The sequence below is a fragment of the Oryctolagus cuniculus genome, chromosome 15 (assembly GCF_964237555.1).
Source record: "Oryctolagus cuniculus chromosome 15, mOryCun1.1, whole genome shotgun sequence".
NCBI lineage: Eukaryota > Metazoa > Chordata > Mammalia > Lagomorpha > Leporidae > Oryctolagus > Oryctolagus cuniculus.
This window is the reverse complement of record NC_091446.1, coordinates 47,331,315-47,347,942: the sequence shown is the minus strand read 5'-3', so window position 1 is coordinate 47,347,942 and position 16,628 is coordinate 47,331,315. Positions and strand designations below refer to the sequence as shown.

The window sequence follows — 16,628 nt, the reverse complement described above, 5'->3', positions numbered from 1 at the left end:
GAAGAAGCCTGTGATTGCAATCATTTACTTCTCCTTTTCTGAGTGGATTAGTGGTATGTGTAACCTTTGCATCACGTAAGGCCCTCATTAGAATCTGATATATCAGTTTTAGTATTACTCACTAAAAAATGAGCAGCAAGCCGGAAAGGTAATTTAAAGGATTGTCTAGAACCAGCCTTAAACCTCAAAGGAAGGGGAAATGCATACATAAATATCAGCAATATCAGTTTAAACTAGGATTTGGTATCATTTAAAAATTGCTCTCATGATTACATAATTTGGAGCACAAATTGATGCTTTAGGCCAGAATAAAATTTGCAATTGTGATGTGTCTGCCTGAAATGCATTCTTAATTTATACAGATAGATGTGTATCAGAGAAAACTTTTTAAATATGTATGTGCATTGTATTTGTGTATTACTTTTAAAAGTAACCACATGGCACTTTTGAAATTTTTTGTTTTGAGAAAACCTTGAACTATCTAAAACACTACCAAAATTTCCACTTAGAATATTGGTCGCCATGCACAGCATCTTATCGCTCTTCCACATCTTCCGAGACAGATCATTTGTGGCAGAAAGACGAGTAAATGGCCGTAATTCCTATGTAACGTGCCTATGAGAAGACTTTTAGTGGTGTCTGATGACAATATTGGGGCTAAATATAAATAGAGGGCTGTGATTGTATACCAGCCTATCCCCTGACAGACCCTTCAGTCTAAGACTCAGACTATTACAACAGGGTCTGGACTTCACAAGCGCTGTATGTTCTTTGACCAGCACCATACATTAAAAAAAAAAAAAAGTTTAATCAAAATGATTTAAAAATTGTATAATTTCAATTTAAACTCCAGACATTTGCCTTTCCTAAGAAGCTGGAAGATAATATAAAAAAAAAATGAATTCCCACGTCTCTAAAGAAGCTAACATCAGTGTAAATTCAGCAAAATGTCTAGCACTACGTTTTTCTCAAATTCGCTCATCTACAATATCCTCCTGAACCTTATGCCTTATGCATTTCACCTCCTTCCTGATACAGCTGTGCTGCTTGCATTTAAGAACCAATGCAACCTAATATTCACACACATGCACACGTACACACATCACAAAGGTATATCTGGCTTTTGTTTTTAGAATCATCATACACCCCTGCTTACAAGGTGCACTTTTGCATTGTACGATGGGTTGGTGGGTATGGACAGAGGGAGGGAATTTTTTCTTCTTCAGTTCTTCCATTCACTCTACCTTTATCTTTGCAAAAACTGAAACTTCAAAATCATCTGTAATATCTGATTTGATCTGTGCCCATGGGCATCACATTAGCAAGTTTCTAATCTTAAGAGTTCTACTTCTTTTCATCCACCAAATATCCCTGATTTTGATTTATTCTTCCAGCTCTCAAACTGGAAAGTAGAGAGGAAAAGTTTCTAACCCTTAATTTGCATGAAATTTAGTATACTTTCATGATTTTTTCTAAGAGAAATATCTTGCTGAATCATGTAAAATAGTGGGAATTTCACAGTTTTGAGAATTACACTGCATGCTTTATGAGAAGTAATTAAAAACTTGAACCTTTGAACTTCAGCAATAATTCTAAAGGGAAATGGTTGCTTTATAAAATGATTATTGCATAATTGGACAAAGTGTTAATTAGGTGAAAAATATTCAAAAAAATTTATATATGCTTTGCTCAACCTTTTGTTTGTGTTTTCTGAAAGTTATTCTTAAGGGAGGTACTTCTATGCCACTTTCCAGTATCTTTTCAATTTCAACAATAACATTAAAATATATTGTTTGTTATGTTCACTTCTTTATTAACATGAAGAACCATATTAAAAGTATGATTGGGGCCAGCGCTGTGGCTCACTTGGTTAATCCTCCGCCTGTGGCGCCGGCATCCCATATGGGAGTCAGCTTCTAGTCCCAGTTGCTCCTCTTCCAGTCCAGCTCTCTGCTGTGGCCCGGGAGGGCAGCGGAGGATGGCCCAAGTGCTTGGGTCCCTGCGCCCACATGGGAAACTGGGAGGAAGCACCTGGCTCCTGGCTTCAGATGGGCACAGCGCCAGCCATAGCGACCATTAGGGGAGTGAACCAACGGAAGGAAGACCTTTATCTCTCTCTCTCTCTCTCTCACTGTCTATAACTCTACCTGTCAAATAAAAAGTATGAATTATTTTATGTTACAGAGTGCTCTGCCAATATTAGTGTACCCTGATATAGAAATTAGATTTGGAGGAGATTTAATTGTTTCACAGAACAAAAACTGATCTAATAACTTACTGTATTTAAATCATAAATTTTAATTGGGGTGGGGAATTTGTTACTTTTTCACAAATTTTATCTCATATCTAAGCTTGGCAATTGTAAATGACCTTATATAATACCTATATATTTATTTAAATACATACACATCTTTACATGCTCTTTATACATGCTATTTATAACTCTTTCCCCAACAATACATCATAAGCATATGAAAGGAAACTGTTTAAGGCTTAGCAATCATTAGTTCTTGTCTGTTCAACAAATGTTACAGAAATAATTTATTTTAATTCCATACACATATATGCAAATGTGACCTGAATGGATGAACTTTAATTAATGTCAACAATAGATTATGGCATGAAAATGTTTAAATTGTTTATAAAAATAAATTATTCAACACATTTTGATAAAATGTTAATGTGGATCAGCACCGTGCTAGATTGTGGTATGAAAAGCTAAGTAGTAGTATGGAGGCACAAGGTGAACCATGAACATTATCAGTACATCTACTCAAAAGCATGTAGTTACAAACTGAGACATTCCCGCAGAGTAAAAGGCAAAGACTGGGAATGATTATAGCAAAGGAATCTTACTTGTACTTGAGAATGGAGGAGATTGTCAGGAGTGTTGAATTACAAATTCATGATTATTTTGGAAACTGAATGCTTAGATATAACTAACTACAAACAAAATAAAATTACTATAGGCATGAGCATGGTGCCGCAAGCTAAGCTATAGCTTTTTATCTCAGGATGCTTGACATGAGTCCTGCCATCTGTGCAGATTCCAGCCTGCTACCTACGTGCATCCTGGGAAGCAGCAGTGAGGGCTTTGATACTTACGTTTCTTCCACCAATGCAATAGAATCAATTTTGTTATTCCAGGCTCCTGGCTTGGGCTTCACCCAAACCAAGCTGTTGCATGCATTTGGGCAGTGAGCCAACAGATGGAAGATCTTTCTCCATCTTCTGTCTCTATATATATCTTTCAAAAATATGAAAAATAAATAAATAAAAACAATTAAAGTTACTCTAATCTGTATTCCTGAATAATGTTAAATTAGTGGATATAAAATACTATCGTCACAAAATAATTATGCAATGCAATTAATATATTAATTTGTTAAATAGATGTATTACCTGATATATATGTACCTCAAAATATGAAGATATATCTGATAAGTCTACAGTAACATATGTAAGTTTAAAAAAGAAAAAAGATTTTAAAAATTAAAAATAAAATAAGGTGATGGCAAAAAATGTAGAGGGTCAGAAATTAGTTCAAACTGATCATATTAAGAGGTCTTACAAATATGATGGTGGAAATGGAATTATCTCATAAATTCTGTTGCTATGGATTGTTGGGAAATGAATATTTTCCATTTTGACCTTCTAGAAAATAAGGAGAAATAACCTTAACATAATCACCAATGCCTTGGGACATATAACTAGTTATTTTAAATAGGTAGAAACATACAAATGATCATTGAATGCATAGGTTATGTCTATATCACTTCATAGGATAGAGAATATTACACACCACTCTGTATTTACTGTAACATAGAAGAATCATATTTAATGCAATTATTTCAAGTGAGAAAACAGAATGCTTGGATAATTATCATATTATACAATTATGACTTTTCAGTTTGGCAATCTTGTAATGCAAGGGCATAACATCTAATCAGATAATTATTATAAGGAGTAACAACTTTGCTTATAATATTCCTCTTAAAGCATACCCATCTGGAGTAAGAGGACACTATTTTATTTTTGTTATAGAGCTTATGAATCTAAAAATTTTAGTGTTTTTGTATTGATAGGACAGAAAGATATACTGATGGGGATTTTCAAATAAGGAGAAAGGATACGGGCGTGTCCATTCTAAGAGTGCACCACTGGATAGCTATGCACTCCCACTTTTATTTAGAGGGTACCAGCAAGTCTACAAGTCAGTAGGCACATAGGCAAGGTTATATATCAAGTTAAGGGTTTAGGTAAAGGAATTTGGTCTGGTGGCCTAATATTAGGATTAGAGCTGTGTTGTAAATCTTCAGAGACAGGCCCATTTAGATGCTTGTGTAAATTCACAAATTATGAAATAGTCCAGGTACCAATTCATGTCCATTAGCCCCCTGCTGCTCCTGCTGCCCTTGGGGAGGGTGTGCCCATGCCTGGCCTGTTTTGGAGTTAGTAGAACCTGGGGCTCTGTTCCTCTAAATTCAGGGGGGCGTGTGCGCACCTGAGAGGCATTTACGCAGCATCTGTTTTCTGTTAATCTGTCTGACAAAGGTTAATCTGTTAGATGTAAATAGAGGGTGCATCTGAAATTATAGCATTTGACAGTACTTGTCACCTTTTCCCCACCGTCTCATTCCATGTATTTCTCCCAAGTTTATCTTCATATCATCCTCTTCATGCATCTTCCTTGTCAAGTGTGGGATTGGCACTACCACTGTAAAAGTATAAAATTTCTTAGCCTAGATTTTACTAGTGCCATATAATATGCTTAGCATATGGACTTTCTCACGTGTTTATCCACTACATAGACTTTACCTGTGGATAACTCTGGGTTTTTGTTTGTATTTTCAATGACTTTCCCTCTAGTTGTCAACCTTGTTTCTTAAATTGAATGTCTTTTTACCTGTCCTTTTGCTCATGTGGATTTCATTCAAATTTAAATGCCCTGTGTAACTTCCATTAAAGACATTAAATAATATGCTATTTACCATATTTAATTTTCAAATAGAGATTTAATATATTCAAAGTATACATCATGGATTTATTTTGCAAAGATTATCACAATCAAATTAATTCACAGATCCACCACTTTTATTGTGCAATAGATATGTAAATTTTATTCATTGTATTATTAAAAGTTTCTGGGTTTTGACCACTATTTCTGCATCCCATCTCCACTAAGCTATGTCTGACAAATACCCTTCTGTCTCCTGTCATGAGTTTGAGTTTTTTAGATAAAATATTTGTCATTCTTTGTCAGATTTACTATACTCAGCACAATATCCTCTAGGTTCACTCATACTGTCCAAAATGATAAAGTTTCTGTCTTTGTTATGGTTGAATAATATGCCAATGTATGTAATTACTACATATTATTATATATAATATTATGCTGTATATCACATTTCTTTATCCATTTATACATTGAATAGAAAATGAAATAATTCTTGAAGTTTAAATTTAACTGATGCTCACAACTATTCTGCTGTTGGAGAAACATCTTTATTTCTTTCCTATAGTGTGTATTATTGTTCATTTTTTAAAAAAAATATGTATTTGTTTGAAAGTTGGAAATACAGAGAAATAGGGAGAGAGATAGGGATTTTCCATTCAGTGGTTCACTCACCCAAAAGGCTGAAATGGCCAGGGTGAGCCAGGCCGAAGCCAAGAGCCAGAAGCTTCATCAGGGTCTCCCATGTGAGTGGAGGGGCTCAAGCACTTGGGCCATCCTCCATTGCTTTTGCCCTGCCTTTCACACGGAAGTGGATCAGAAGTGGAGCAGCTGGGACATGAACCAGTGCCATTACGGGATGCTGGCATTGCAGGCAGAGGCTTTACCCACTATACTATGACGCAGTCTTCTTATTTTGTTTGACATACGTAATTATCCAAGCTAATTTTTCTCAAATGGTCATGATTTTTTATTAAAATTTGCAATAATGCATGTCTTAATGTTTCTTAAGAAAAAAATTTTTAGGCTGGCGCCATGGCTCATTAGGGTAATCCTCCGCCTGTGGTGCTAGCATCTGGGTTCTAGTCCTGGTTGGGGTGTCAGAATGTGTCTAGGTTGCTCCTCTTCCAGTCCAGCTCTCTGCTGTGGTCCAGGAAGGCAGTGGAGGATGGCCCAAGTGCTTGGGCCCTGTACCCGCATGGGAGACCAGGAGGAAGCACCTGGCACCTGGCTTCGGATCGGTGCAGCGCGCTGGTCATAGCGGCCATTTTGGGGTGAACCAACGGAAGGAAGACCTTTCTCTCTGTCTCTCTCTCTCTCTCTCTCACTGTCTAACTCTGCCTGTCAAAAAAAAATTCTTTTTAAAGATTTATCTATTTACTTGAGAGGTATAATTACAGAGAGACAGACAGACCGACCAACAGAGAAAGAGAGAGAGAGTTCTACCATCCGCTGGTTCACTCCTCAGATGGCCACAATGGCCAGATCTGGACTTATCTAAAGCCAGGAGCCAGAAGCCAGGAGCCAGGAGCCAGGAGCCAGGACACATGAGTTTCTTCCTGGTCAGGGGCCTAAGCACCCATACGGGATGCGGGCACTGCAGGTGGATGCTTAACCTGCTATGCCATAGTGCTGGCCCCTCTCTTAAATTAACAATGCATTTATTGCTTGAAACAATTAGGATGTTATTTCTTCTCTATAAAGACTTTTTATAATCATAATTTAATTTGCATTCATTTTTTTTTTCAACATAGTAGTTAATTTTTTTTTTGGACAAGCAGAGTTAGACAGTGAGAGAAAGAGAGACAGAGAGAAAGGTCCTCCTTCTGTTGGTTCACCCCCCAAATGGCCGCTACGGCCGGCGCGCTATGCCAATCCGAAGCCAGGAACCAGGTGCTTCCTCCTGGTCTCCCATGGGGCAGGGCCCAAGCACCTGGGCCATCCTCCACTGCCTTCCCGGGCCACAGCAGAGAGCTGGGCTGGAAGAGGAGCACCCAGTACAAAATCCGGCGCCCCGACCAGGATTAGAACCAGGGGTGCCAGCGCCACAGGCAGAGGATTAGCCTAGTGAGCCGTGGCGCTGGCCAACATAATAGTTAATTCTTAAAAACATTTTCAGGCTCAGTTCAATGTTGTAATTTACAACCATCTAGTTATTCAAGATATTTTAAATCTTTAAATCCCTTTTTTAGTCTTTTGGTTGCATACACACTATATTAGATACATTTATATATTTATGTATTATGAATGCTTTTCTAGTCTGTAGAGAAATATCCGCTTACTAGAATTTTTGTACAGCAAATTCCACACAACATTTCATTAAAATCTAGTCTGAGAAAGAGCACAGTGACCTTGATGGGCTTGTAGCATAAATGAAGGGCTTACATGGCTGTTACATAATTACCTATTTTTCTAAGTCAAATTATTCATCTTCACGCTTTTGCCAGTTGACAAGACTGATCACTTCCTTATTCTGTTTTGTAAAATAAAGGATTACAGCTTCAAATAATTGCATCAAAACCGAGCTTGGAAATATTTATAAAATGCTTATTTTTCTGAGCGTCTTTCCCTGATAGACTAATATTTTAGTACTATATTTGAGATGATGTTTTTGTGAATGTCCTAGACTATACATTCTACATATAATTTCTTATCACAAATAATAAAAATGAAAATGAAGTTTAAACAGACCAATCTACTGTTTGATTATGAAAGTTAGTAAATTATGTTTCAAGATTTTAATAATAGTAGCATCTACCTTACTCAAAATATTCCTCTTTATTTTTAAATATTTGTTTATTTGAAAGGAATATTTACAGAGGAGAGACAAGGAGAGACTGGTCTTCCATCTACTGGTTTACTCCCCAAATGGCCATACCGCCAGGGCTGTGCCAAGCCGATGCCACAAGCCACGAGCTTCTTCTGGGTCTCCCAGCTGGGTGTAATGGGCACAAACACTTGTGCCATCTTCCTCTGTTTTTCCCAGGCCATTGGTAATGAGCTGGATAGGAAGTGGTGCAACAGGGACAGGTTTAGGTGTCCAAATGGGATGCTGGCATGGAAGGTGGCAGCTTTACTTGTAGACGACAACACAGGCACAAAAACACCTTCATCTTTTGCCTCATTTTTTATAAGCACCAAATGTACAGATTTAGTTCTTGACAGAATTTTATAAGTTTAAATTATAAGAAATGAAAATATTCCAGGTCAATGTGTTGAGAACATAAGGTTAAAATAACCATTACAGGGGTTGACATTGTGGTGCAGCAGGTTAAACCACAGCTTTGGACCCCTGCAGCCATTACTGAAGTGCTTGGTTGTTCCAGCTGCTACATTTAGAATTCAGTCTCTTGCAAATACACCTGGAAGGCAGCAGGTGATGGTAGAAACACCTGGGTTCCTACCACCTATGTGGGAGACCCAATTGGAATTCTTGGCTGATGGCTTCAGCCAGCCAGGACTGCTGGTGGTTGTTAGGAAAGTGAATCAGTGTGTAGAGAATCTCTTTTTCACTGTCTTTGCCTTTCTCTCACTGTGACACCTTTCCTTTCAAATAAATAATTTTCTGAAAACACTACAAAGCTGATTAAAAATTATGCATGTAGTATGTAACTTCTGCATGTGCATTCATGTATTATACAACTTTAAGACCCCTACTTAGCCTACATACAATGTGAAATGCAAAGTCTAGAAAATGTATTATCTCTGAATGCATTAGAATAAGAAGAGGGGCAATGGGAGATGAATGTAGTTTCATTCACTCTATTTTTACTCTCATAAAAAATATAAATAAATCAAGTGAAAGATGATCCCAGTGTTTATTCATAGTACACATTTAAATAGAATATGCATTTATTTCTTAACATAAATTGTATGTATACATATGTAAAGTTGTAGATAAAATGTATATATAATTATGTATCAGTGAAGTATATTTCCCTGTGAATAAATAATATAAGTATTTATAAAGCATATGAAGGCAAAAATAGAAAGTGATCTAGAAAGCATGAATGTATCTAAAAGAATCTCTGAAGTGTTCTTTTCCTAGAGTTTCCATAATAAAATATTTAAAAAGATTATTTTTCATGCCATGTTTAAGATAGATAATTATTCTGTGAGGCAGTGAAGTCATTATTGATGTTACCAACTATGCTGAAATAGAAGTGAAGTTTCCAGCCACTGAGATAAACACATTCATATTTACTGCTATAAGATATGGTGACTGAAAAACCTCATATTTTCTTTTTTTAAAAAAGATTTATTTTATTTATTTGAAATGCAGAGTTACAGAGAGAGGGGGAGACAGAGAGAGAGGTCTTCCATCTGTTGGTTCACTCCCCAGGTGGCTGCAATGGCCAGAGCTATGCGGATCCAAAGCCAGGAGCCAGAAGCTTCTTCTGGGTCTCCCACATGGGTGCAGGGGCCCAAGGACCTTGGCCATCTTCAATGCTATCCCAGGCCATAGCAGAGAGCTGAATCGGATGTGGAGCAGCTGAGACTTGAATTGGCACCCATATGGGATGTCAGCGCTTCAGGTCAGGGCTTTAACCCACTGGGCCACAGAGCCAGCCACCTCATATTTTCAATTAGATAGTTCTGGTTACATTGAAATGAAGTTTGGTCTATTCTGGAATGTCAGTTTCATATGTTTCTCCCAAGGAATAGGGAATGGAGATATGTATTATCTTGATTGCTCAATCTGGAATTTGGTGGGTATCAGTGGTGTCAGGATTATGACTACACAATTGTGGAAGGGCAGGCTGAACAGGTACTGACACTTCACTGTAGGACCCCAGCTTGTTTCCTGATGCAATGCTAGCATGAGATTTTTCCATCACAATGCTGACAGTGTTTTCCAAACCTGGACCTCTCAAGAAAATTGATATAAAAATATTTTATTTATTTGAGAGGTAGAATTACAGATAGAGGACTGTCTTCTATCCTCTTGATCACTCCCCAAACGGTTGCAGTGTCTGAAGCTGGGCAGATCCAAATCCAGGAGCCAGGAGCTTCTTCTGGGTCTCCCACATGGGTGCAGGGGCCCAAGTGCTTGGATCATCTTCTACAGTCTTCCCAGGCCATAGCAGAGAGCTAGATTGGAAGAGGAACCTGTGCTGCAGGTGGAGGCTTAGCCTACTACGCCACAGTGCCGGCCCTCAGTAATTTTTTTAAATATAGCAGGCAGGTAGGTAAAAAGAGACTAAATAAACACATTAATTTTACAAAAATGTGTGCAAGGGAAAATGGTTGTGGTGTCAGCCTTGGCTGCTTTAATGATGTGTTACACAACCATCCCTAATGCAGGGATGCATGTGTATAGAGAAGAGCTTTGTGTATCGCCTGCCACTGGATTTATACCTGAAAGTGAAAGGTAGAGTTACAGAGTGAAATACCTTTATTTCCCTCGCAAGAGATGCACAGAAATCTGTACTCAAGGGCAAAAGATATCATCAAGGGTGCTCTCAGCCAGGGTTGTTGAAATCGCTCTGCTTTCAGTTTTGTTATCAGAAATCATGTTAGTTTTTTGTGCAATCTTATTTCATTTATTGAATCAGAATTTAGTATAAATCACTACAAATCTTTGAAAATGCTAGCTAGTAGTTTCACATCATGTACTATATTATAAAACAAGTTATATATTTTATTTGTGTTTACTGTTTATTTCACTGGAATATAAAAACTATGATAATAGAGAAGTGAGTCTGTTTTGTTCCCTGATTTTTTCCAGCTGCCTAGAAAATTGAGTGGTTCACAGTGGACACTATATTTGTCTCTGTTGAATAAATGAGTTTTTGCAGACCCTGAGTACAGAGAAAGGAATATGAGCTTTATCTTATAAGGAATGAAAGTGAAGTGAACTTAAAAATTAGTATATTGGGTCCAGCGCTTTGGCATAGTCGGTAAAGCCGCTGCCTGCAGTGCTGGCTTCCCATATGGCCACTAGTTCAAATCCTGGCTGCTCCACTCTGATCCAGCTCTCTGCTATGGCCCGGGAGGGCAGTAGAAAATGGCCCAAGTCCTTGGGCTGCTGGACCTGTGTAGCAGACCCAGAGAAAGCTCCTTGCTCCTGGCTTCAGATTGGCCCAGCTCCTGCCGTTGCAGCCATTTAGAGAGTGAACCAGCAAATGAAAGACCTTTTTCTCTCTCTCTTCCTCTCTGTAACTCTACCTTTCAAATAAATAAAATAATAAATAAATAGATAATTAAATTTGCAGGGTCAAATGTGCCTTCCAGGTGCTTTGTAGTAGTTTATAAAAAAAATCAGCATATTGTGTCTTGAGTACTAATAATGATATATCCTTACAAACAAAGATGAAGTTCAAAATACTTACAGGTAAGATTATCACATAATTGAGAAGCCAACATTTTCTCCAATATTTTGACATCAAAATAGTACAGAATTTTCAAATTACTATTGCAAAACCATATTTATTATATCACATTACCTCGTAAAAACAAGTATGGTCAACTTATTTACGAGTCATCCACGTTCCTTCAAAATGAGTATGCTTTAGATTTGTTTGAGCCTAAAACACCTAAAACCACTTGTCAAGGAGTTCTAGAGGAAGACATTTGTACTTTGACAAGGGTTTGAATGGGATTTATGATGGAGGTGCAATACTGCATTACAGGTATCACTTAATAGGCCTTTTGTTTACCTACAATCATTTAGCAAGATCTGTGTTTCAAATCCTATATGGCATTTTCTTACATTTCTAGAGATTGTAAAACTAGCAAAGGAAAGTCTCTTGCCTGAAGCATTTTATCTGATCTAACTTATTTGATCACAGAAGTTCCACTGTAAAGTAAGCTGCCAATTTATTCATTCCATGAATGTTCTCTACCTGCTGAGCCTTATAGTCTTTTTATTTAAATATTTATTGTAATTTTTTGAAAAAGTTACAGAGAGAGTTAGAGACAGCGACAGAGAGAGAGAGATGTCTTTCAGCCGCTGGTTCACTCCCCAATTGGCCACAATGGCTGGAGCTGAGCCAATCCAAAGCCAGGAGCAAGGAGCTTCTTCCAGGTTTCCCATGTGGGTACAGGGCCCAAGGACCTGGGCCATCTTCTACTGCTTTCTCAGGCCATAGTAGAGAACTGGATCAGAAATGGAGCAGCTGGGACTCCAACCAGCACCCATATGGGATGGGCAGGCTGGGGCTTTAACCCACTGTGCCACAGCGCCAGCCCCTGTACCTGTGGTCTTGATTAGAGCAACACATCCGCTTTCTTGGACATAGCTTCACTTAGAAACCTTAGTTCTCTTATTAACTCAATATGTGTTCTGTATTTTGAGTGCCACTTTTTAATGGTGACTACATACTCTGGGTTTCCATGAGAATTAAGTCAACTTAGGTGGTTAAAATTACTTTTTGAAACAAAGCAAATATACATGAAGCAGTAAAAAAAAAGTTACAGAAGCTATCATCTTCTTATTATTCAAAAACAAATAAGTTATCATATTCCCCAGAATTATCTTAATTAGTCAGGTAGTAAGCATTATATGTACCCTAAATAGTTTTTAGCCAAGTTTTTTATTGTGATGTTTTCCAAAGTACAATGATCCACTAATAAAAATGTCTAAGATTACTCATTCAAAAGTTCTATTTCTGGAGGGATAGTACCACAGTGGCAGCAATGATTTTGAAATTATGGTCCGTAGGGTTGTTTTCCATCTTGAAGGCTGTTAAATGAAACGAAATTGGTTTGAGTTATAAATGAAACAAAGCAGTGTCATTTGTGAGAGCATAAAACTCAAAACCAGCCAGTCAGCGGGAAATCAGGTTGGGAAATTACATAGTCACATAGGAACACAAGTGTGTACATTGTCCTTTGCTCACAGGCTACTTTTCCTTTAAAACATTTTTAATAAATATTTTTTGAACTGATTTCTGTTCATATTTTCACTCTCTTTTTTGTTTCCTAATGTTGTCATATTTGACAGAGAAAACATGGAGCTGACTGTGCATGTTGGTAGGGTTATAGCCCTTTGGAGATGGTAACGGAATATTAAGCCCTTATCGTGTAAGTTGGGGAATGCAGTGGGCCATTCTAGGCCTGCACGGTGCTGAGCACCCTCAGAGCCATGTGTTCTCTAGGAAATTCCCTCTCCTTGTCTCGGATGGAATGGGCAAATGTTTCAAATTCACAAACTGTGGACCCTGTTCCACCACTCTCCAGTTTGAAATGTTGAGCTAGGGACTTTCCCTTTGTGGGGTTACACTTTCCTCCATAAAATGGGGACAATAATATTTACCTTAGAGGTCTTGCTAAGACAAATTGAGGAGATATTTATTTATTAAATTTTTATGAATATAAAGAGAACAGATTTCATGTATTTCAAAGATGCGTTCCAAATAGATAACTGAACTTCCCTCCTCCCCTCACTCCCTCCCTCAAGTTCCCTCCTTATTTTTCCTCTTTTGTTCTTCAATTTTCACAAAAACTTGATTTAAGTTTACTTTATAATCACAGGCTTAGTGCACACTAACCCTAATATTCAACAGATAAAAAGTAGAAAGACCACTGTTCCACAGGAGTATAGACAAGGGCTGTAGATAATAATCAAATCATAAGATTATTTTAGTACTTATAAGAATCCACAGCTGCTGAGTTAAAAATACTCAAAGTGTTTTCCACAGAGTACTCACTCAACTTAAGATGCTGATCTAAGCATATATTTATACTCATTTCACTGTTTAATGCTCAGAATAATCTTACAACGTAGACAGTATCTAAAGTCCATCTTAATGATTCAGAATGTGAGAAACAGATGGTGTTGAATTTTTAAGTTTTAAAACTACTACATTGATGAACTTGAAACATAAGAAGCCACTATCTTATCCCTTGTTCTACATAACCACCAGTACTGGCCAAGTTTATTGTCTTTTTTTCTTACAGGGAAGTACGGTTTGTTAGGTTCTCTTGGCATCCAATGCTAGACTCTTCTTTGTGCATAGAAGATATGAGAGCTAGAGCTAAATATGTTGTGAAAAAAAAAATGTGGGAGAACCAGATACCCAGAAGGCTCCCTTTACCCTTTATGTAAAGAAACAAAAAGGGAATATATTTCGTATTAAAATGTGAATGACTAGGTAATGATCTTTAAATTGAAGAAGTATGTATCTTTTCAGCAAACAAACAAACAAAAAAACTTGGGGCTTTTAATATCATTTTGAGATAATATATATGTTACTGTAAAATAAAAATTTTAAAATACCCAAAAATAAACAAAATTGGATGAAATAAAATGTAGATAACAGCAGGATTTAAATAGTTCATTTGTATCCTCTAATGAACCTATGCACGCATTGTCCAGTGAAGAGAATCCTGGGCAGAAGTAGGAAACTGGAAGACCTCAGACAATGAAATGACCTGCCAAAAGCATTTAGTCTTATAAAGAGGATTTCACAATCATCTAAACATTGGGCAATCACAGAAAATTTGGATTTCGGCCTCTTCCTGGAACACAGGCAGACCTGGTGGTACTGGTTTGCATTGCCACATGATAATCGTTGACAGAAGTTGAACACCAGCTGGTCTCATTAGGCAAGCCCTGTGCTCTGGTTTCCCAAGGCCTCCACCATCCTCATTGTCTCTGCAGACTCACCCCCTTGTTTCCTTTGTCTGCTTGTCATCCGTGGACATTTGAGTTTGGAACCTCTGAATTAGCGAAACACAGTTCCCATCCCATTACCGTTACCATTCTGCCTGATTGGTAATCAGGGGTGTTTGAGCAATTTTGTGTGAATGATTTTTTCAATTTGAAATTGAGCACATCATTCTTTCAGTAAGACTTTCTGGCATGCTTACTGTCTGCTGACTTCTCAATCAGTTTGCTTTTTATTTATTTTTTACTTTTTTTTTTTTCAGTTACTAAGAGGTTGCAATGTAAAACAAAGGAATTGAAATGAGATTCTTCCAAATCCTTAGAGAGACAGATGTGGTAGAAATTGATAGCTTATCCTTAGTCTTCCTTGGTATAGTTACTACCTTATCGTGCTATTAGTATGAAATTACTTTTCAAAAAAAGATTTATTTATTTGTTTGAAAGTCAAAGTGAGAGATAGGGACAGAGAGAAACAGAGAGAAAGATCTTCCATCTGTGGTTCACTCCTCAAATGGCAGTAATAATTGGGCTGGGCTGGGCTGGGTTGACGCGAGGAGCCAGGAGCTTCTTCTGGGTTTCCCATGGGGGTGCAGGGGCCCAAGCACTTGGGCCATCCCTAGGTGCTTTTGCAGGCACATTAGCATTCAGCTGGACTGAAGGTGGAGCAACCAGGACAGGAACCACAACGTATATGGGATTCCAGCATTCCAGGCAGTGGCTTTACTCACTGTGCCACAATGCTGGCCCAGAAATTATGTTTTTAATGATTATTTTTATATATAGTTCTGTAAGACAAATTTCCATTTAAATTCTTGTGTGGAATATTAACTGGTTTACCACCTTTAATTTTTGTAGAGCAATTGATACTTCACAGTTGAATGATGATATAGAGAAGTTAAACTCTGTAATGTAAATTGATGAATATTGGGTTTACCCACAAGATCTTCATTTTAAAGACCATATACTTTGATATAAACAATATCTTCGCTTCTTGCTTGCAAATTAAAAAGCAGAAAAAGATGCTTTTCCTTAGAGATTGCTTGACTGCAAAATCATGCTGATGAAGAGTTCCAGTGCATTAAACAAGTGAGGTGCTTTGTTAATAGATGGAGAGGCACAGGTAATTAACTGTGAAGTCGTTAAGGCCTTTCTGTGATGTGACAGTTGTGTTTACCTATAATAGATTAATGAACATGTCAAATGTTTCTTTCTCCCTCTTGTTATTTCAGATCATCCTTGAGTGGATTTTGACAGAAGATGTTTCAACAGTTTTGTCTCTGGAAACGTTTGGCTTCAGCGTTCATTCTTGGCTGTCTCTTCCCAATCTGTGTGGGCCAGTATGATGATGGTAAGGCTGGTTTAGTTTGACCTTTAGAGCTAGCCCAGAGTTTCTGTTATTGAATTGAAAATGAAGCACACTGCAGGAATGAATAATGCTAATTTGTATTTCTTGTTTAAAGGTTAGTAGTTCTGCACGGTGGTTTAACTTAACTACAGCAAGCTTACAAAAGTGATAGTAGGTGTACTTTGTTTCTCAGTAAGGATCACAGTATGGTCAAAGATCTGAGGCAAGACTTCCGTTTGAACTCTCTCACTAAGAGAACGCTTAAAAGCTTTGAAAAATATTAAATTCTGTTTAATAACTCTTGAATAAATAAAAACATTTAAAATAAAGCCACCAGGGGTTGTCATTTTGGCACAGTGGGTTTAGCAGCTTCTTGTGATACCTGAATTCTTAGCAGAGTGGGTGCTACAAGTTCTGGCTCCTCTGCTTCCTATCCAACTTTCCAGTAAAGCATCCTGCGAGGTAGAAGATGATGTGTCAAGTGCTTGGTTCCCTGACATCACTGTGGGAGATCCAGATGATATTCCTAGTTCCTGACTTTGGTCTGGACAGGCCCTGGCTGTTGAAGACATTTGGAGAATGAGCCAGTGGATGGAAAATCAATCTCATTCTCTCTTTCCTTCAAATGATGAAACTTTAAAATTAAATAAATCTATAGATAATAAAGCTAGCAATACAAATGCCAAAAAATTCCCATTACTCTAGAGTTTAATGTATTC

The 16,628-nt window shown here is 37.6% G+C and overlaps 1 protein-coding gene across 1 annotated transcript in view; it reads left to right on the top strand.

The window, feature by feature from the left end:
• The window catches only part of LOC100356485 (protocadherin-15), a 1,660,811-nt gene that overhangs the window by 900,675 nt on the left and 743,508 nt on the right, over positions 1-16,628 (top strand). The window contains 1 exon segment of the mRNA XM_070057681.1: positions 15,794-15,912. Coding sequence (XP_069913782.1) covers positions 15,822-15,912 — 91 coding nt within the window. The 5' untranslated portion in view covers positions 15,794-15,821.